Source organism: Lissotriton helveticus, chromosome 2_1 (assembly GCF_964261635.1).
Source record: "Lissotriton helveticus chromosome 2_1, aLisHel1.1, whole genome shotgun sequence".
In the NCBI taxonomy this organism is placed as follows: domain Eukaryota; kingdom Metazoa; phylum Chordata; class Amphibia; order Caudata; family Salamandridae; genus Lissotriton; species Lissotriton helveticus.
The window spans coordinates 370,658,688-370,681,113 of NC_136059.1; the positions used below are offsets into that span (position 1 = coordinate 370,658,688).

Here is a 22,426-nt window from a genome sequence, read left to right on the forward strand (position 1 = left end):
CCGAGAGGGACTTAGACAATTAAACTGGCTGACTTACTAGACCTCAGTTTTTCTTTATACTCCTGCTGCGGAGTTTTCTCTAACAGGGGAAGTTTAGAGTCAGTATCTGGGCAGTCCTTGAGAACGGGGAAGTCTTTGAAAACAGTTTCTGGCCGAAGTCCATGAAATCGCTTCACATGACTGGAGTGCAACCACCCCTTGCGGCCTTCGATCTTGACCGCGGTCCTTGTTGTCATTAATACAAGTCTTGGCTCCTTCCAGCGGGGCTCCAGCGGACTTGAACGATCAAAATTCCTCACGAGGACTAGGTCGCCTGGTATGACCTCGTGCGGTTTTACTTGAGTGTTGTCTGGAAAAGCAGCGGCAACCTGTGAACGACAAGAGAGTAGTGCAGACATCAAGGAAGCCAGGTAATCTGTCAGCATATTACTGTCAACATCAATTATTGTACGTGGTCTAGGTGTACCCCACATGTTTGGGGGATGACCGAACACTACCTCGAAAGGTGACAGACCTGAACGGGAGTGAGCGACCATTCTCATATAAAAAAGAGCGACTGGCAGGGCTACCATCCAATCTACGCCTTTTTCTGCGCATACTTTGGCAATGCGGATTTTCAGAGTCTGATTATGTCTCTCTACGAGGCCAGCTGCCTCGGGATGTCGTACACAGTGGAACTTCCACTGGTACCCTAACAGAAGGGATACTTGTTTCATAAGCTCGGATGAGAATGGCTGGCCGTTATCTGAATACACGACCCTCGGTAATCCATAGCGTGGAAAAAACTCACGAACCAACTGCCTGGCAGTGGTCGCAGCAGTGTAATCTGGGACTGGATAGGCTTCTGTCCACCTGGACAAAGCGCATACTACGAGGACATACTTGAAACCTCGACATCGCTCTATCTGAATATAATCCATCTGGAGGACTTCGAAAGGGTGGTCAGGAGGATGGAATCCTGCTTGTTCCACCGGAACACCTTTACCTGGATTGAACTGACAACATATCATGCAGGTACGTACTTTCTGTTTGGCTGCTGCTCGTAAATGCTTGTTAAACCAAATATTCTGAATACTGTCTATCATGGCTTTTTCTCCTAAGTGCGCTGGACTATGTGCGGTGTTAATAATAACTTGAACCATAGAGTCGGGGAGAAACCATGTGGCTTTTCCCTTCGTCAACCATCCTTGATCTGTCTGGACCCCTCCTTGTTCAGACCATTTCTTGATTTCCTCTGGGGTAGCATGTAACTGTATGTCTAGTACATCTTGTGTAGGGTCCTTAACTGTCATACAAGTAGTCTGATCTGGAATGTCTGTCTGTGTCATGTTAACTGGAATGTCTGGAGTCTGAGCTGTAAGCTTGGCTGTTCGATCTGCCAGGTCGTTACCCTGGGAAATGATGTCAGTGACTTTCGTATGTGCTTTGCACTTCATGATAGCGATAGCTGTCGGTAAATGTATTGCATCTAACAGAGCTTGAATGAGGGGGCCATGCTGAATCTTGGTTCCATGAGAAGTCATAAAACCTCTTTCTTGCCAGAGCACTCCAAAGTCGTGTACGACTCCGAATGCATAACGTGAATCTGTGTATATATTTACTTTCAGGTTCTTCGCTCGTATGCAGGCTTGTGTCAGAGCGACGAGCTCTGCTGCTTGAGCAGACAGGGTGTCAATACGATGTGTTTCTATAACTTCAGCTTCAGTAGTCACTGCATACGCGGCTACTAGTTCTCCTGTACTTGTTCTCATACATGAACCATCCACATAAAGTGTCAGGTCGGGATCAGGTAATGCAATGTCTGTCAAGTCTTGTCTTGGCTTCGTCATGGTGTTAACAACTTCCACACAGTCATGTGTGGCAAGATTTGAAGTAACTGAAGGTAACAGTGTAGCTGGATTTAAAATGTTGCAGCGTCTGATTTCTATGTGTGGCTGAAACAATGTCAGTTCATAACCTGTTAAACGTGCAATTGTCAAGTGCTGAGTCTGTGTTCGGTTTAAAAGAACTTCCACAAAGTGTGGAACTTGTACTGTCAGGGAATGTCCTAACACTATGGAATCACTTTGTCTGATAGCTAGAGCTGTGGCTGCAACTGACTTGAGGCACGCAGGCAGAGCCTGGGCCACCGGATCTAATGTGCTAGAGAAATAAGCACAGGGCTTGTATTGTCCTGCTTGATCTTGTGTGAGAACAGATAATGCAGTACCATCACGTTCAGTGACAAAAAGTGTGTCTCATTGACAGTACATGGTATATATAGTAAAACATTAGAATTACATTGCATACAGTAGGCGTAACAAGTGACAAGCGTAAGATAGGAACACATGGGCGTGAAAAGAAGGCGTGCACAGGGCGGGCACGTGGACATGTGATGAGAACGTCACAGAAGTGTCATAAAAGTGGGTGGATGTATGGAGGGGGCTACCTGGGCAGCTGGAACCTTTTACCTAGTGGTGCGCGCAAACGGGCCATGACGTGTTACCGGGGAGAACTGGGGGCTATGACTTCTGCACTAGAAGAGGAGACAGAAGTCTGCGATGTCAGGACGACATGTACCTATAGCATATCTGGTATCTGGTGTTTTGGAGTACATGCAGTCCGCAACCCTGCGTGGGAGATTATTTTTGTTTTTAAAGGTGGTGTGCTATTCTTCGCATCAAAGTATCTGGTCATATTTACCAGGGCGCGAAGAACATGATGAAATGCGGCGCCTCGGTAATGCCGTGAGTGAACATCTCGCCGTTGTAGAGGTGCTTTCCGTGGGGGTCCTCCTCCTTGGCCAGGTCGGAGTCCTCGGGCTCCCCCCGGGCTGGCAGCAGCGCCGGGCAGAGGCAGAGCAGGAGCAGCAGGCACCCGCGGGGGAGAGACATGGCAGCCAGGGGTGAGGGCCGAGGAAAGCGAGACCAGCAGAGGAGGAGAGCGACAGGGAGGCAGTCAGCTGAGCGGGCGAGGGCGGCTGACAGCGGGCCTGTCTGCTCTCTCTCCTGGGCCTGGCCGGCAGTGGTGCTCCTCGTGCAGTCAGCGGCGTTTCATTTTACTGCAGCTGCCGTAAAGCGCCGTCCTGTGTTGGAGCCAGGGGGAGGCGGGGCCCGCGCTGACGTGTGGCTAGAGTAAGCACACACACAACCCGGGAGCTCACACGCTCTGCTGTCTGCTTCAAGCTCTTCTAAGACCACTGTTGCCTCCCCTACATGTATGCAATTGAAAAGGGGCATTTGCGGACATTTTGTTGACATTCATTTTTAAGGTACGCCAGTAATTGCGTACACCTACCGCTGAGAAGGGTAATTTAAGTTTGAAAACGCCCAGGAGACAGCGCCTGGCCGCAGCGCTCGTTCGCGTGCGCGTGTCAGTTTGGAATCGCCTCCAAGACGATGCGCGCGGCCCGGATTGTCTCCTGGGAAGGAGACACGGCCACAATAAGTTCTCGGCGGAGACGCGCTTCCGCGCGTTTCAGCCGAGCCCTAAAAACTGCAGAGGCGCGCCGGGGTAATGACTGACTACCCAGCGATAGGGATGTGCTGTTTTATATGCACAATCACAAACCATGGCAGGGTTTTAGTGTGTGTTTTTCTATTGTATCTGAAAGTGTGCATTAGAGATGGGTGTGGAACCAGGACCAGTGAAACAATTCTAATTATACACAACATCTTGGTCTCATTAAATGCAATCATTACACAACCAATGCCCTAGTTTATAAGGCAGTTCTCATTTACTGATCTGTAGACATTACTGGTTAAACCACAGATACACCAGGAGGTCTCTAATCTTAGAGATTTTCAAGCTGTCTCAGTCTGATGCCTTAGTAAAATTAGCCCCTCTCTGATCTACATACATTGAAACAGCACAAGACCCACAAACATTTTACGAGATGACAAAAAAGGTGGGGAAAGCGAGATGGCACCTCACGGGCGCACCACCAATGGGACCCCTGGTTGGTACTCACCAGGATGGCCCTGTTCTCATCATTGGTGCCATCAAGCCTTAACGGAAACGTGTCTTAACCCAAGGTGAAGAGACAGTGAGTGGTGCAGTGGACACAACTTATATGTGACAAAACTTACGACATTAGACATATAACATATAACATATAAGCTACTGCGCAACCAGGACCAAACAACCTTTACTCGTGTTCCCTTCTTTGTTGCAAACAGTATACACTAAAACATAAAAAAGGAGGCTGTGAATACTACCCATAGATTCACACCCTACTTACAGCCGACATGTTTCATTGCCTTGGTTTTTATCAGGCAATTTCCTCAGGGCAAACCAATTAGATGCCACTGCAAAAGACACTGACCGTTGTGTGCCTTTAGTTAGCCATGCCTCTTATACCAGCCAAGAGGAATATTAAAACAGGGATGCAGCCCCCTTTGGTGAGCGTGCTCCAATCTCCCTTCGGTTCTGATACGGTGGAGAATACTCGTCCGGCGTCTTCTCAGCACTCGAACCAGTGGTTCGAGTGCTGAGAAGACGCCGGACGAGTATTCGCCGGACCAGTGGTTCGAGTGCTGAGAAGACGCCGGACGAGTATTCTCCACCGTTATTTCCCGTTAAGGCTTGATGGCACCAATGATGAGAACAGGGCCATCCTGGTGAGTACCAACCAGGGGTCCCATTGGTGGTGCGCCCTTGAGGTGCCATCTCGCTTTCCCCACCTTTTTTTGTCATCTCGTAAAATGTTTGTGGGTCTTGTGCTGTTTCAATGTATGTAGATCAGAGCGGGGCTAATTTTACTAAGGCATCAGACTGAGACAGCTTGAAAATCTCTAAGATTAGAGACCTCCTGGTGTATCTGTGGTTTAACCAGTAATGTCTACAGATCAGTAAATGAGAACTGCCTTATAAACTAGGGCATTGGTTGTGTAATGACTTATTGAGTGGAGGGCGCCCTAGTTTTGTCTTTCCCTCTAGACTCCTTTTTGCTTTCACTCTCATTAAATGCAACACAATACCGTTTTTGCAATGCTCTTCTGTTATAGCAGTGTACAACAAGCACGCACCCATGTCACCTGCTGTGTCGATTTGAAAGATATGATCCCCATAGACAATAGCGTTACTTGTATTTTCCCAAAGGTGTTTGTTTCATTTTACTTTTAGTTTCGAACAGTTATTTGGAGCAGTGCTGTTCTGTGTTTGCTTTTGACTTTCTTCAAGTTGGCAATATTCGAATTGATATTCACTAGGAGCTGACCCATTTCTCCTCCTTCATTACGCTCAACAGTGCTATCCATCACCTTGTCAGTCCTCTCTGTTTCCACTCATCATTCCATCTCCCTCCCTGGACCCTGCAATACTTGACATATCATACTGAGTACCTGAGGGAAATCTATGTATTCTGCTTGCCACTTCCGGCACCACAATAGTTACGTTTGTACATCTTCTCCAGTGGTCTGTGGCGTTGACCCACTAATGCACATGGCCCCAAAGTGTCAATGAGTCATTGCTTTTGTCAGAGAGATCCTTTTGTTACTTGCAGTTTGTAAGTTAAAATGCTAACATAGAACAGTGAGCTATTAACTGTCATCTAAGAGCTGTATGCCATCAGCAAGGTAAAAATTAGAGCGTTATTTTCATTTCATTTCATTTCATTTAGGGGGTTTTGTAGAGCGCTTGGTGACGCACAGCGGCGTGTCCCCGCGCTAAAGAGCTGATATTTACTGGAGCTTACACATGCGGAACAACTTACTGTGCGAATAGTACAGTTTTAAGCTTGGCTCTAAAGAGTGGTTCTGATGGTTCTAATCGCAACGCCGTGGGTAGCTTATTCCATCTAGAAGCTGCAAGGTGCCTAAAGGATCTTCCGCCCATCCGAGCTCTGGACACCTTAGGAATGACTAGGAGTCCTGAGCCGGAAGATCTCAGGGAGCGGGACGGCTCATAGGGAGTCAGTAGTCCTTTCAACGGGAGGGGAGACCTCCCATTGATAATCCGGTGGCACGTACATAGTGCCTTGAATTCTACCCTGCTTCTGATCGGGAGCCAGTGCAAAGACCGGAGGGCCGCTATGGATGCAGCTCTTCTGGGTAGTCTGAGCACTAGTCGGGCAGCTATGTTTTTGTACCCAAGTCTTTGCTTTATTATCCTAATGTTTCACAAATAATGTGTTATATTTTAATTTAACCTTACTGCTTTCTCAAATTTGCTTGAAAATTCACCATTTGTCCACTCTTTTTTTCTAAGAGTTCGGGCTCACTCGCTACGGTGCTCTATGAAATTCATTTTCCGCCCACCACTAACAAATGTCACCAGCCGCCACTGGTTGAAACACAGTCGATAGTACCTTTGTATAGATTGCGCATTGAGAAATCCCTCTGTGTCCTTCATTGCATTCAATGTAATTGGCTGTCTTTCGGATGAAATAACAATATACCTTATATGCTTACACAAATGACCACTGTGTATTTCCTTTTCTGGTTTTGGTTTCCTTCACTTGGGGCTTTCTTTTCTTTCCCAATAAAATCCATTATCGCTCACATATTCATAAATATTAAGACTGTATATTGTCTTGTTTAAAATAAAATATGGATTAAGTTAGGACAAGAAAATGTATGTAAAAAATGTAAATTTATGTTGGTATGGATTAAGTCTACACAGAAAACTCTGCGCTATTTACATTTTTTACTTTAAATGAGTTCCATGTGAATGTTTTTTCCAAGATTCGGTTGATACCCATGTTCGCATGGACATTTGAAGATGACACACTGAGCAGGAAGTCTGTACAGTTCCACAAACGTTGGAGAGAAGTGATAACTATGTCCAAGTTTAAGGAAAAGTCTAGGTTCTGAAGTCTGAAGTTGCTGCAAGAGAGACGTACGATACACAGTTTATAATGTATAAAGAAATGTCTTCTTTCATTGATTTTAGTGCCCGCATTGGGACCGGACTTCTGGAGAGAAGTGAATTACGGGAATGGTGGACGCAATGTAACTCTATACTGGAAGGTAAGCTCTGAACACATTTACCAATACCAAATTATATCTGACGGATTATAAAGAAGGAATAGCACAAAGCAATGCATACTCAGTCCTAGGACGCTCCCGCGCCGCACGGCCACCAGCTGCTGCGTGTGCCTCCCCCTCCGCTGTGCCTTGCTGCCCGACTGCCGCCTCGTGACCACGCCCCCTCCCCAGAGCGGCGTGGTCCGTGTTCGGCGCTCCGCTCCCTGTGCCCCTGGTGTTTATTTCTCTGTATTTACTAAGTAGGATTGTCATTGCCATATTTGTTGTCTTTTCCGCTGTTTCTGCTAATATTGTTGTTTCTGCCGCTGTTTCCTGTCCTCTCCTGCCTGTTGCCGCCCTCCGGCGTCCCTCCCCGCTCCCCGCTTCCCGCCACCACCGCTGACCATGCCCCTTTTTACTTCTGTTCCCTCCCCGCTCCCGCCTCCCAGCTGCTCCGCCCACCTGCGCACTTCGCCATATATGGCGACCGTGCGAACGCGCAGCGTTGACGCGCAGCGGGCGCGCCGATTGTGCGCCGAAGGCGCGCCAAAGGTAAGCCCATCTGCGCCCGTCCGCGCCTGGACCGCGCCCAGTGCCAGGACCCCTGGCCCCCACCGACGGAAGCCGACCCGACGAACCTACAACGTCGCCGATCTCATCGCACTCAACACCGGCCGCATCCCAGGATGTCACCGAGCCGCCCCGAAGCACACCCACGGACCCTTCAGCTGCCACGCCTGCAAGTTCACCTGCATCCGGACATACCCTACACCAGCAGCAACCACCTCAAGTGCATCCTGCTCAACACCCGCTCCGTCCACAGACACGCCGTAGAACTCTGGAACCTGCTCGACACCACCGCCCCTGACGTCGCCTTCCTCACCGAGACCTGGATGAACGCCTCCTCAGCGCCCGACATCGCCATCGCCATCCCAGAAGGCTACAAGATCACACGGAGGGACCGCACCGCCCTCCAGACGGGAGGAGGCATCGCCATCATCCACAGAGACACCATCCGCATCACGACCAACACCGACGACACCCTAACCACTGCCGAACACCTGCACTTCCAGATCCACACCGACCCGAAGACCACCCTCAGAGGCACCCTGATCTACCGACCCCCGGGTCCACGCACACGATTCAGCGAGGACATCGCCGACTTCATCAGCCCGCATGCCCTCCCCTCCGCCGACTACATCCTCCTGGGGGACCTCAACTTCCACCTGGAGAACAACAGCGACCGCAACACCATCACCCTGCTCGACAACCTCGCCAACCTCGGACTCAAGCAACTGGTGACCACCCCCACCCACCTCGCCGGACACACACTCGACGCCGTCTTCTCATCCAGCAAAGACGTCACCTTCAGCCACGCAACAGGACTCCACTGGACGGACCACAGCTGCGTCCACTTCACCTTCAAAAGAACGACGATCCACCACCACCAGCAACAGGTTGCCCGAAGAAGCTGGAACAAGATCACAGCCGACCAGCTCACCGCTTCCCTGAGCCAGCACCCTCCCGCCAGCTCAGCGAACCCCAGCCAGGCCGCCGACAACCTCACGAAGTGGATCAACAACTGCGCGGACGAACTCGCCCCTCTGAGAACCCCGCCCAGCAGACCCTGCAGCAGAAAAACACCATGGTTCACCGACGAACTCAAGAGCTCCAAGAAGAACTGTCGAGCCCTCGAGAAAGTCTGGAGAAGGGAACCAACTACGGACAACATGACCACCCTCAAGCTCGCCACCCGCAAACACCACCAACTGATCCGCGCCACCAAGAAAAATACATACAAGGACCGGCTGGACAACAACGCACACAACTGCAAGGAACTCTTCAACATCGTGAAAGAGCTCTCCAACCTCAACGCCGGAAACAATGACATCACCCCGTCGCAAGACCTCTGCAACTCCCTCGCGTCCTACTTCCACAACGAGATCGCGGACATACACAACAGCTTCAGCAACCAATCAACGCAAGCCACAACCGCAACAACGCCACCCACCACCACCCTCCGCACCTGGACTCCGATCACCACCGAAGACACCATCCGCACAATGAACTCCGTCCACTCCGGATCTCCGACTGACCCCTGCCCTCACCACACCTTCAACAAGGCCGACGCGGTCATCGCACCCCACCTGCGGGACATTATCAACACCTCCTTCCACACCGCCACCTTCCCGGAGAGCTGGAAGCACGCAGAGCTCAGCGCTCTTCTCAAGAAACCCACAGCAGACCCCACCGACCTCAAGAATTACCGTCCCATCTCGCTCCTCGACCCCTCACAGTCTGGCTTCCGAGCGAACCACAGCACCGAGACCGCCCTCATCGCTGCCACCGATGACATCCGAACCCTGATGGACAACGGAGAAACAGCGGCCCTCATCCTCCTGGACCTCTCCGCGGCTTTCGACACTGTCTGCCACCGCACCCTAGTACAGCGCCTCGGCAACATCGGAATCCAGGAGAAGGCACTGGAATGGATCACCTCCTTCCTCAACGGAAGAACACAGAGAGTCCGCCTACCACCGTACAAGTCAGAGGCCACCGAAGTCATCTGCGGCGTCCCTCAAGGATCCTCGCTGAGCCCCACCCTCTTCAACGTCTACATGAGCCCCCTCGCGGCCATCGCACGCCAACACAACCTCAACATAATCTCCTACGCCGACGACACCCAGCTGATCCTCTCCCTGACCAACGACCCCGCCGCCGCCAGAGCCAACCTGCACGAAGGGATGAGAGATGTAGCCGAATGGATGACGACCAGCCGCCTGAAACTGAACTCAGACAAGACGGAGGTCCTCATCCTGGGCTCCTCGCCCTCCGCCTGGGACGACTCCTGGTGGCCCCCCGCCCTGGGCACCGCACCCAAACCGACGGACCACGCACGCAACCTGGGCTTCATCCTGGACTCCTCCCTCTCCATGACCAGACAAGTCAACGCCGTCTCCTCGTCATGCTTCAACATCCTGCGCATGCTACGAAAGATCTTCCGGTGGATCCCCACCGAGACGAGGAAGACGGTCACCCAGGCCCTCGTCACCAGCCGACTGGACTACGGCAACGCCCTCTACGCCGGAACCACCGCCAAGCTCCAGAAGAGACTCCAGCGGATCCAGAACGCCTCGGCCAGACTCATCCTCGACATCCCCCGACGCAGCCACATCTCCGGACATCTGAGAGACCTGCACTGGCTCCCCGTCAACAAAAGAATCACCTTCCGTCTCCTCACCCACGCACACAAAGCCCTACACGACCAAGGCCCGAGCTACCTCAACAACCGGATCAACTTCTACACACCCAAGCGCCACCTCAGATCAACCAGCCACGCCCTCGCCGCCGTCCCCCGCATCCGAAGAGCGACAACAGGAGGAAGGTCCTTCTCCTACCTGGCCGCCAAGACCTGGAACTCACTCCCGACCGACCTGCGCCTGACCCAAGACCACCTCTCCTTCAGGAAGAAGCTCAAGACCTGGCTGTTCGAGCAGTAACGGCACCCCCCACCCCCCGCACCTAGCGCCTTGAGACCCTACGGGTGAGTAGTGCGCTCTATAAATGACTTGATTGATTGATTGATTGATTGATTGACTCATGAATTTTTACATAATGCTCATTATGTTTTGAATTTTGCAAACCATGCACAGAGCCGTTAGGAGGCGGATAACATTCTGGATGGTTTCTGACATCTAAGAAAACTGTAACACCTGAGTGTGTAGCCTGAGAGTTGGGGCCCTTGAGTCGGGAAACATCCATTACAACTCAGTCATTTCAACGACCTACCTTTACAATGCAACTGTTACAACCCAACTGCCTTACATCGCATGCCATTACAATGCATGTCCCTACAAAGCATGCCATTACAATGCATACCATTACAACACATGCCATTACAACGAATTATAAGGTAAGTAATTGATTTTTTTTTGTATTAGGATGGATATGGGTTTTGGGGTACATAGGAATAGTAATTTTTACCCCTACACTATCCAACACTTTCCCTACTGTTGCACTCACTGGAGTGGGTATAGTAATTTTTACCCCTACACTATCCAACACTAAGGGGCCGATTAGGATGGCGGACGGACTTGCGTCCGTCCGCCACCCCAGAGGTGGCGGGACCGTCCGCAGGGGCAGCGGCGGTCCCTCCGTGCAAATTAGGATGTGACCGCCACCCTGGCGGTCACATCCTGTATGTTTTAACATTGCGGCGGGTGCTGCTTGAAGCAGCACCCGCCGCAATGTTAAAACTGCATGTGTTACATTTACATGCACAAAGCGGCAGGCACCGCGCGGTGCCTGCCGCTTTGAGCATGTAAATGTTGGGGGGTACCATAGGTACCCCCCATGTGCACCCCCCACACCCCCACACCCTGGGGGCCCGCAACGGGCCCCCAAAAGCCAAAGTCCACATGCTTTTCCACGGCGGAAAAGCCGCTGCGGAAAAGCATGTGTTAGTGCAATTCCTAATTTGGCTGACGGTGTCTTGCAGACACCGTCACCAAATTGCCCTCCTCACACCGCGGATCAGCGGCGGACGGACCTGCCGTCCGCCGCTGGTCCAACCGCACTCCCACCGCCATCCTGATCTGGCGGTGGGTCTTCTATGTCACTGCGGCGGATAATCCGCATACTCCGGGCCGGCGGTGGCTTCCGCCGGCCCGGAGTATGCGGATTATCCGCAATCATAATGAGGCCCTTAGTTTTTTTACCCCTACACTATCCAACACTTACCCTACTGTTGCACTCACTGGAGTGGGAATAGTAATTTTTACCCCTACACTATCCAACACTTACCCTACTGTTGCCTAAAAGTATATGCGTTGTAATGGTATGTGTTGTAATGGTATGTATTTTAATGGAACGCGTTGTAATGATAGTTTTTAAAAATGTGTTGTAATGGCATGTGTTGTAAAATCATGCAATGTAATGGTAGGTTAGATGTAAAGACTGCGTTGTAAAAGCATGCGTTGTAATTGGATGCATTGTAACATCATATATCCCCTCGAGTCAACTTGTTCCAGTGATAAGCGATCTGTGTGCTCTTCTTGACTTCACTCTACCACTTTTTCCTGAGGCTAACGTTGTTGCTACCTCTTATCCTATCATATCAGAATCTCACATGAGATCTTCATTGGCACAGTGCATAACAACAGAAATTAATAGGAGAAAATTATAATTTTCAGGAGAAATACCGAATTATAGCATGATCTAAAAACCTCCATCTTCACTTTAGCTTCGTGTCCATGACAGCCTGCAGATTCTGTAAACTATCATTGTTATATGTGTATCCTGTGATAGAATTGGGGATTATCAAAAACTTTGACGCTCAATCACAGAGTGGAAATTGTGTGAAAGGGAATTGAAGATCCTGCCCTTCACTCTTCTAGGGATGAGAAATATTAGATTCATTCCACTTGACCAGATCCAGAGCACTAATGAAACATCGCAAAATCCTCAAATGTAGAGCAAATTGAATTCTAGGTAGCATCAGCAAATAGATACACAGGAGCAGATTTATGAAGATTTTGCACAGGTGCAAAGTCATGCAAAGTGACTTAAGCAAAAAGAGAGAGTTCTCCCAATCGATTTTAGGTCCAGAGGGGGGGAGACAAAAACAAGCTACGTATGCGAAATACCTCTAATAGGGACCTATATTGCTTTTTACATGGAATAAATCTTAACAATATTCACAAAGAAGGAGGATGTCAAACAGAAAAAAGCTAACACTTCGAAGTATTATCGAAACATATTTTTATTTGTTTTTTTTAAACTTTATATTGATATGAAAATATTTATACATCTGTGCATTTCATTTTTTCATTTGATATATTAGACAGAAGTTCATCATCATTCAAAATACAGTTTGCATAGTTGGATAAAGTGCAGGTTGAAACAATAATATGAATGAAGAAAACGTGCCCCTAACAGTCTGTTATAGTCCTGACATTCATGCATACATACTTACATACCAGTCATGCCATAACAATTATTAAAAAAACATTCCTAGCAACACTAATATACAAACTAAACACAATAAGACAGTAAGACCGCAAAGGTGTACTTAGTAGATTACAGTAGGAACCTAGATGTAGTGGTTCTGTCAGTTAGACATTGGTCTGTATGGGTTTTGACCAAACTGTATCGCAAAATGTGGATGTTGGGCCGACGTACGTTTCGGTGACAATGTCACCTTCCTCAGGGCCAAGGAGAACACATAACAGGGTAACATATGAACATGATCTCTACAAAGGTTAAAAGAGCAGGGGCATTGCACAGTGTATTCCTTTTCTGAAAGTAAAGAAAACATTTGTCAATATTCAATACGATTTATGTGAATACTCTTTGACATCCTATACATGCATCATTCGCATTAGATTAGTATTTTCTAAATTATTTACACCATCTGCTCAGATATAGCACAAGGGACCTTGTTAGGATAGAATCTAAGTAAAGTGAAGTCTTAGAAGCAGCAGAGAGGAGCCTCAGTATAAGAGAGGCAAGAGAAGTAAAGAAGAGGTTGCAAAAAAATTTCACCCAGTGTGCTCATGCTATTCTTCTAGTAAACGGTGCTCAATTTCCCACATGAGGGGAAGAAGTATAGTGTTTTTACCTAATAGGTAAAAAGATGTGTGTACAGATACCAGTAGATACGAAGTCTGGCTGAGGCGTGATCTGTAAAAAGATGTGGAAAATGGTGGATAAATATTGGGAAAAGGGGGCTGAGTTTGTGGGTTGTGAATTTTTTACAGCGTGTTACCCTCGCTGCACTGGGTGCATCAAATAAAACAGATCCACAGGTTGTTGGCATAGAGTTGCTTCAATGGTGATCATTTATATAGGCAAGCACTATTGTTGATCCTACTGCATAAAAGAGCAAGGGATATCTATGAATATTTATATGTTGGAGTTGTAGACAGACACGTACATATTCTGAAAGAAAGTGAGCACGGTAAATCGTTTATGTTTATATACCTGATTGTTTTCATTCACGAGGTTTTGACATCGACCAGCCTCTATATCTGTAATGGAATAATAAGATCTTATAAGAGGACCTGTATTGAAGTTACTCACGTTTACCTGAATATAAGCATTTAGATGTTCAGTACGATTTTTGATGTGGACATATGCAGCTTTAGAACAACTCACGCTGTAGCATGAGCATGCGTGCTGCTTATATTAGCAGTTACAAAGAAAGTTGCTGAAGGAATTGCCCAGCGCAATGATGCGACCGGAGGTCTTAAGGGCACCCGCCTTGGCAATAACACCGACATTGACTTGTTAGTACTTATGCCAGAGTGCATGTCTAATATTTTAAAATGGAACCTGGGTGAAGATTTACGTTACCGCTGAGTGGTAAAGAGCGCGTAGGGTAATGGCTCATAGCGCGGATATGATATCTCGCTGTTTGTTACTTAGTTGGCACATGTATGCTATCATGAGGGCTAATAGTGTTGAAGCCCCGGATAGTCACGAGTCTACTTAGTTTCCAGTGTTAGCGCATATTAAATCGCTCTATGCCGAGTTAAAATGACTCTGAGATACTTTCATAATGAGTCATAGTAATTTACATATAACGTAGTCGGAGTTCGGGATTTGAAACGGCAATTTAAGGAAAAGGGAAGACGCGTTCTTTTTAGCGCTAAAAAGTACTTTCGTTGCGAGATTAAAATCTTACCTGCTTTTGTGAGAGCTGATACCGCGTCTTGGGGTTTCTGGGTCTGTCTTGAGAAAGGAGATAGCAATGGCAGCGCCTGGTTAAATACTGCCGGTATGTTTATAGGCAATTGTTTCCAGCTGAGTGCAGGTTGACATAGGCGATGGACTAGTGAGATGCTTCATTCATGAGACACAGTTGAAGGACTAAAGAGTAACAATCTGAGGGGGCCATATTGGAATGGTTTCCCGTAGTTGATCTATTGCTATAGTTGGAGGGAGAAAAAGGCCTGACATTCAAGATTTATGATGATAATGAGAATTCTTGAACTGGGGGAGTTGAAAAGGGTAAAATAAACTAGAAGGAACTATCAGTGGGGTTTGTGGAGATTCACAATTTCTCAGCAACACGATGGTTCAACAAGACGCTCCCCCTAGATTAGATACTTGTATGGAAATAATATGATGGCTGAATATCCGAAATATTAACAGAGGTAATAAATTGTACGTGCCGTTATAATGTGACTATCCAGGAAATTTCCTCGTTGTGTCCATGTCGGACTGTGTCCAGATGATGTATCCAGAATGTTTCACGTTTCTTGCGGACATGCACTGATTCTTTGCCTGGTGGTACATGGACACGTTCCAGAATCTGCCATCTCATGTCTTTCTCTGTGTGGCCATATTGACGAAAATGGGGTACCATAGGGGCAGTTGTTTTTTGAGTTCTGATTGCAGATTTATGCTCAGAGAATCTTGTGCGAAATTCTCTGGATGTTTCACCTACGTACCCTATCTCACATGGGCATTTGATGAGGTATATGACATTTGTGGTTCTGCAGTTAGTCATTTCTTTTAGATATCCTGTTTTTTTGGCCGTATGTCCATTTATCGCCTGTAATTATTTGGTCGCATGCGTGGCAATTACCACATTTATGATTTCCTTTAGGCAGTGGATTCCCGTCAATTGTGCTCTGTTTGTTTGTATCTTTGTTTTTCCATCTGCTGTGTACCAATTTGTCACGTAGGTTTTGATTTTGTCTGAAGGCTATGGTTGGTTTGTACAGTTTGCCTTCCTGGTCATTGGTGTTTGATATCTTCCAGTTGCTGTTAATCACCTTTCTTATCTTGTTGTTGACAGTTGAGTGATTTAGAACACAGACAAGTTTTTGTTCCTGGTTTTTAGGTGTTGGGTTAAGCAAGACATCTCTGTTGTAATACTTCGCTCTCTTCATGGAATTGCGAATCAGACGTTTGGGATACCCTCTTGCGAGTAGGCGTTCTGTTAGTTTGGTTGCATGTATCATGAAGTCCTTAGCGGTTGTGCAGTTTCTTTTTATCCGTAGAAATTCCCCAAATGGGATGGAATCTTTTTGGCAGTTGGGGTGGAAACTTCCATGTTCTAAGACGGTGTTTTTGGCTGTTGGTTTACGATATAGGTCAACTGTTAGTTCTCCTTCTGTGTGTCGTATCCATATGTCCAGAAATTCCACTTTATCAGATGAAAAGTTATGGGTAAATTTTAGATTGGTGTCTGCCAGATTGAGCCATTCCATAAATTCTTTTAACATATCTTCTGTTCCTGACCAGATGAAGAAGACATCGTCAATAAATCTGTGCCATCTGGAGATGTTCTCGAAAAATGGTGCGATTTCATTGAAGATGTTCCTAAGCTCAAATTCTCCCATATATATATTGGCTATGCTGGGGGCACAAGAGGCCCCCATGCTGACACCTTTGACTTGATGATATAAGTCATCTTTGAATTCAAAGTAATTATTTTGTAGGACTAATCTGAGACATTCCAATATGAATGTGTTAGGTCTAGACCCTGATGTTCTGGTTAGGAGTGCAGCTACTGCTTCCACTGCTTTATTCTGTGGAATGTTTGTATATAGGGATTCAATGTCACATGTGACCAGCAACTGTGTGACTTTGTTAAATGGTGAATGCTCTAAAACTCTGATCATATGTCCGGTGTCTTTGATGTAGGAGGCATAGGTGGTAGTGAGTGGGCACAGAAAAGAGTCTAAGTATTTTGATAGAGGTTCCGTGCTTGAGTTGATGGAGGCAACTATAGGTCTTAACGGAGGATCAAGTATATTTTTGTGTGTTTTTGGAACACCGTAGATTGCAGGGACCACTGGGTTGGTGTTGATAAGGTAGTCCATTTCTTTCTGGCAGATATATCCTTCCATGAAAGCTTTGGATACCGTTTCCTTTATTTCTTCTGTTAGAGCAGTTAAAGATCGTCTACTTGCTTTTTTGTAGTGCTCTTCTACTCCTAGCATCTGGTTAATTTTCTCCTTGTAGTGGTTTGCGTTCATAATCACAATTCCTCCTGCTTTGTCGCACGGTTTAATTATAATGTCTCGATTTTCTTGTAGTGTTTTCAAAGCGTGTCGTTCTTTTATTTCTAAATTGGAGTGAGGTTGTGGGATGTATTTCAACGCTCTTTCCAGTTCTTTGAGTACACTTTTTTCAAAGATCGCTACCTCTGGACCAAGCATGTCTAAAGTTGGGGTGAAATTAGACGGTGGTTTGCAACCTGACTGATTTTCTTCTTCTTCTCTTTCTTCGGTGTTTTCGAAGTATTTCTTCAATCTAATATTTCTGAAGAAAGAAAAGATATCTTGATGAATTTGAAATCTGTTTGCTCCTATACTGGGGACATATGATAGACCTTTGCTTAGAACCTGAATTTCTTCTAAGGATAGGTTGTGTGAAGATAAATTGAAGATCGGTATTGAGGTGTTATTATGATTTTTCATTGTTTCCAATACTGCTGTCTTCTCGTTTGTACGTACGGTTGCGGATGTGGAGGGTTCGACTGTTGGTATTGATTCGGGTTCACTGTTGGATATCGAGGTCTCCCTCGTCCTCGGCCCCTCGATAAAAAAGGTTGGCGTGGGCCTCTATTAGGTCTTCTAGAGAAATGGCCTCTTTGGTTGTGATTGGAGTAGCCATAATCATACTCTTCCTCGATCATTTGTCCTTCTTGGTCTGAATCTGAGGAGTTCGTTTCTGAGAAATTTTGAATTCTCACTCTTTTGTTGTAACTCGGGTTGTAGTGGGCCTGGTCATATGTTGTAGTTCCTCCATTTGGGACTTCTTGATGTTGGATATAGAAATCCGGTTTTAAGTATGGGTAAATTTTCTCCTGTGAGAACCATCGGACATCTTTTTTCAGCTTGTCCATTTTCTTCTTGATGAGGTACGTGTCAAATTCTTCTATTTCCTCATTAATTTCTTGGAGTGTTTTTTTTGCGTCTTCTAATGCTGGATTTGCCTTGAGTTTTTCTTCTAGTTCGACAATTTCTTTTTGTAATACAGCTAGCATTTCTCTTACTGTGTTAATGATGAGGAGCATCCAATCACGTGAGCAGCGGTTCGCTATGAGAGACCATCGCTCCAAGAAACTGCGTACCTCCACAAATAGGGCCAGCATGTTCCTAACTCTTAGCCCTATAGGAATTGCTCCTGCTTTTAAGTATTCTCCCATAAAGAAAGCATGGGATTCCATGCGTTTGGCTTTCTTTTTTAAATTTACAAGTTTTAGCCAATCGGTGTTAGTATTAGGTATACTATTGGTATTGGTCTTATTACCACCCGTGATTTGGTCCATCATATTAAGGAAATCTTCATCGGAAAAACCAAAAGTTTTTAAGTTATCCATGATATTGAAAGGGTATTAAGATTGCTGGGAGGGGAAAAAGTGAAGGAAACAGAGGTGAAAAAAATAAGAAAGATGGATAGAATATGTTTCGATAATACTTCGAAGTGTTAGCTTTTTTCTCTTTAACATCCTTCTTTGTGAATATTGTTAAGATTTATTCCATGTAAAAAGCAATATAGGTCCCTATTAGAGGTATTTCGCATACATAGCATGCAAAGTGACTTAAACCAACCAAGAGTCTTGACAAAAACAGTCCATATTGCTCTGCGATGCTCTCACCCCCTAGCGCAGCACAGCATTTTTGGTTGCTGTACTACATTGTGCTCCTTTTTTTAAAAACTGCCCCATAGCTTTCATCAATTCTTTGGTCTAACCATGCTGTTCACTGATTATCTGTTTTAAACATTAGGCAGGGTACTCCTTGGTAAAAAGTAATTTCAACATCTGTGCAAGGTGCAATATATGAGAGAATGAAAGACTTTGGTAACTCATGGCTAAAATGTTCTTAGCCACCTATGTGAAGAAGGCAAAAGAACGGTTCTTCTGTAAGCTAATTGCATAAACCATTTCCCATATAACAAAAATGAATGTGCTCTCTGTCTTAAGGGCATCAACACCAAAGAAACAACCATTAGTAAAAACCATCAACAATACCAAAATTAGTAAACTAATCATATTAGTGTGTACGCAGTAGACCTACCACAAAAATATCAACTCTGAGATAGATATATTATTTTTGTACATAAAAACTCTACCTTGTGGATTATGATACAGAGCTCTTTGTCAGGTATTAGCAGATAAGATGACTCTGTTGCCATGGGTAGAAACTTTCCATATTTGACTGCCTCAATTTACAGCTCCAATAACATAGAAGCTAAATCATCTCCATAAAATATTTAGAGATTTTGGCACAGATTGCTTGGGCCAGTAGCCTTGCCAGTGAGACATAAGCATTGAAGCCCCTAGGCTACCTGCACAGACAGTTATAATCCAAATTCATCAAAGTAGACAGTAAGACTAAGCAGAGTTAGGGGAAGAACATTTGAGTAAACTGACCAAAAATTAGTCACTAGTATCTTATGATGTTAATAATATATTTTTAAGCAGTGATGAGACAGCCCGATCCATTCTCTCCTCCTAAATATATCTTCATGCCAAGGATTGTTTATCTAAAAATACTCCAGTTAATGGACCTAAGATAATATCAAAAGAATATTGTTTTTGCCTCTACCCAAACTCCCATCTGCAGATGTTAACCCCTAAAGGATGTGAAATCGATCAAGTGCAATAAAGTCACATTGCTATATAGTGCATCTGATTGCCTTTGGAATGGTGCGGTCCCTACCGGTTCTGCCACTGTGTACACAATGTTGAGGCGATTCATAATGTATTGTAGCCTGGAACATAGGATCCTTGAAAACATAAATTAAACTTTTCAGTGTATCTTGTCTTTTCCTAATTTCATGCTAGGTTTCATATATTTTTAATTCACAAAATCCTGGCTTTAGAAATTATCAATTTGCTCACGTAGGATTTACTATTATGTTGGGAACAAACAAATTACTTCCATAACATTTTCAGATGATTGTAGGTGGACTCTAGTAAATCTGTAACTTTACTTGAGGATTCCAATATGTAAACTGTAGACAGAGAATTTGTTTTTGTCTGATGGAAAAATCTAGATGGAAAAATCTGAGAAACAAATGTGAATCTGCATATTGAACAGTTTCTCCACAGAGACTATAACTTGTATGTGCAGGTGTTGCTTTTACGCATAGGGTACGTGACCTCCTTGTTCCTGGCCTGATAACACTCTTATTCCTGCCAGTACATGGGAAACATCACAGTCAACCTGGAGTAATATGGAGTTCCCAATCTTCACCAGCTGTTTCAGTTTATTCAAGGATTGACAAAACAATTTGTTAGCTGTGCCAACAACCTGCGCCACTTATGAAAAGTTGAAAGCCTACGGGTAGGAGAATAATATGAGGACAGAAGGGAAAGCCTTCAAGATGCCATCTAGCTCTTCATCAGAAGTCAGTCAATCAACCCTACCAAAGGATGCAAAGTTTATTTACTTTTCCACAAAATTCGGCAGTTGCTCTATCACCTCTTTTCCTTGGATTTTATTAAGATATATATTTTAAAAATCTACTTCTTTCCAGGATTTTTGATGATTATGGGAACCCTGCAATAGTGCGGCAACTCTTCTTTTATTAGAGAAATAAAGGTGGAATATGTTCTTTCTCTAGGAACACATCCTGTTTCTAGGAATAGGTTTACACATTTGGGCATATTAGGTTAATATATATCAGCACATTATTTCACTGCAAAGGCCGATATCTCATCTTTTATTAGCAAGGTCGGTTTTGGTGCATTCAAAAGAATGTTATTTTCGCTTCCTCGACCACTTTGAAAGTGAAGAAACTCATCTCTGTCTCCATTATGTCATCTTTTGTGCCCTAAGGTTACCATAACTCACTACCCTGCACAGTCTTGTTATCAATGAAGTCATTTCAGATGTTGCAGTGATGTCATCAATGATAGCATTAAACATGTCATGTGGGGTACTTAGCAATGCATGGGGAGGTCGCGAGTTATAGTTACCTTAAAGCATGAGTTATAGTTCTCCTTAAAAAAGTCTTTGGAAATGAATGAGGATTTTGTGTTTTGGGCCCCCCCTTTTCTCGGCTCCCACTCGACGGATCACCCGAAACTTTCCATGCACAAACTAGGGGGAAAAGATCAGTTTTTGGAGAGTTTCATGAAGATTAATGAAATGGCACCAACATTATTAGCAAAACAAAAAAGGCATTTCCTATGGAAACGCAAACCTAACTATAACAGCCCTGTGGTGGCCGCTGGGTAATATGTATATAGGAATAGCACCTGTGTAGTTATGGCTAGTTCAGCCTATCTATTTTTCTATTGAAAAGGAATTTCTTGTTTTGCTAATCAGTTTGGCTCTGTTCAAGATATCAACTCAAACCTTTCTGTAAAGAAAACATTCACTTTGGGTTCTTCATGCTTCATGGCACATGTCATGCACATTCATCACGCTGTGGCAAAACAATGGAGGCCCAAAAGGGACATTTCCTATTTTAACTCACTAAAATCCTTTGTTTGTCGATACACAAAAAATAGCTGAATGGATTTGCATCAGATGTGGAATGAAATTAGAACTTTACTCTAGGTGGTGGATTTTCGTAGTTTGGTGCAAATTCCTTCAGTAGTTTTTAAGAAATTTGTGTCCAAAAAATGCCTGGTCTGTGTATGAAGATGATACATTTTAGAGATATCCATACCGTGAACCTGGTTTCACAGTCCTCCATGAATCCTAACATTCAAAAATACTCATATCTCCCACCATCCAGGTCGGTTCTGGAAACCAAAAGCTGGGACCATGGGACTGAAGCCCTCTGATTGGCTGTCCAAAACATCAGGAAAATGTAGCAGTCCCCATTACAGGACACAGGGGCACGGTCAATACATCCCTAAAAACAAAATAAATGAAAGTTTACATGGGAGAAAGAGTGAGTTCACCTTGACTCCCCCACCCCCCAAGTCATGATTAAAAAAAATTAAAAATTCTGATTTTGCCATAGAGTTCATAGATCCCTTGGCTGGGTTTGCGGCTGCCTGCACTGCCCCAAAATCCATGCATTCTGGCTGGGGCTGCAAACCCAGCAGAAGCTTCTTGAGTTATGGACCACAAACCCAGGACAATATTTATGGATCCACGGTGGCCCATTTACAGGTCCACAAATCTGAAACCTGGTTGGCAGACACTGGGGAGTGGGTCTGCTAATCCCATGGCAGAATCTGCAAAACTGAAAAATGTAACTAAAATAAAAAAGTGGGCGCCTGCTGTGTTTGACTGCAGAGGGTGTTTAATGCCCACATCGGGGTGAGCACAATGTCTATCTTTCATAGTGATGTTGACATTAAAAATAGGAAAAATGTATCTCCATCTGCAGCAGGAGTAGACTGTAGGTGAAGGTATTGATGTAGGAGGTCAAAGGTCAGGGCCTGCACCCAACCCACAGAGGGCAGGCAACCCCTACTGCAGACAATGTTCAACCGTGGGCAGCAGGAGTTACCTGCAAGGCCAAACCATGTGCCAAACATGTTATGGACAACTAAC

The 22,426-nt window shown here is 45.5% G+C and overlaps 1 protein-coding gene across 1 annotated transcript in view; it reads left to right on the plus strand.

Annotated features, from left to right (window-relative positions):
* Positions 1–22,426, plus strand: part of OSMR (oncostatin M receptor) — a 357,357-nt gene that overhangs the window by 177,327 nt on the left and 157,604 nt on the right. Inside the window, exon 11 of the mRNA XM_078674982.1 lies at positions 6,871–6,947. Coding sequence (XP_078531108.1) covers positions 6,871–6,947 — 77 coding nt within the window. The remainder of the gene's footprint in view (positions 1–6,870; positions 6,948–22,426) is intronic.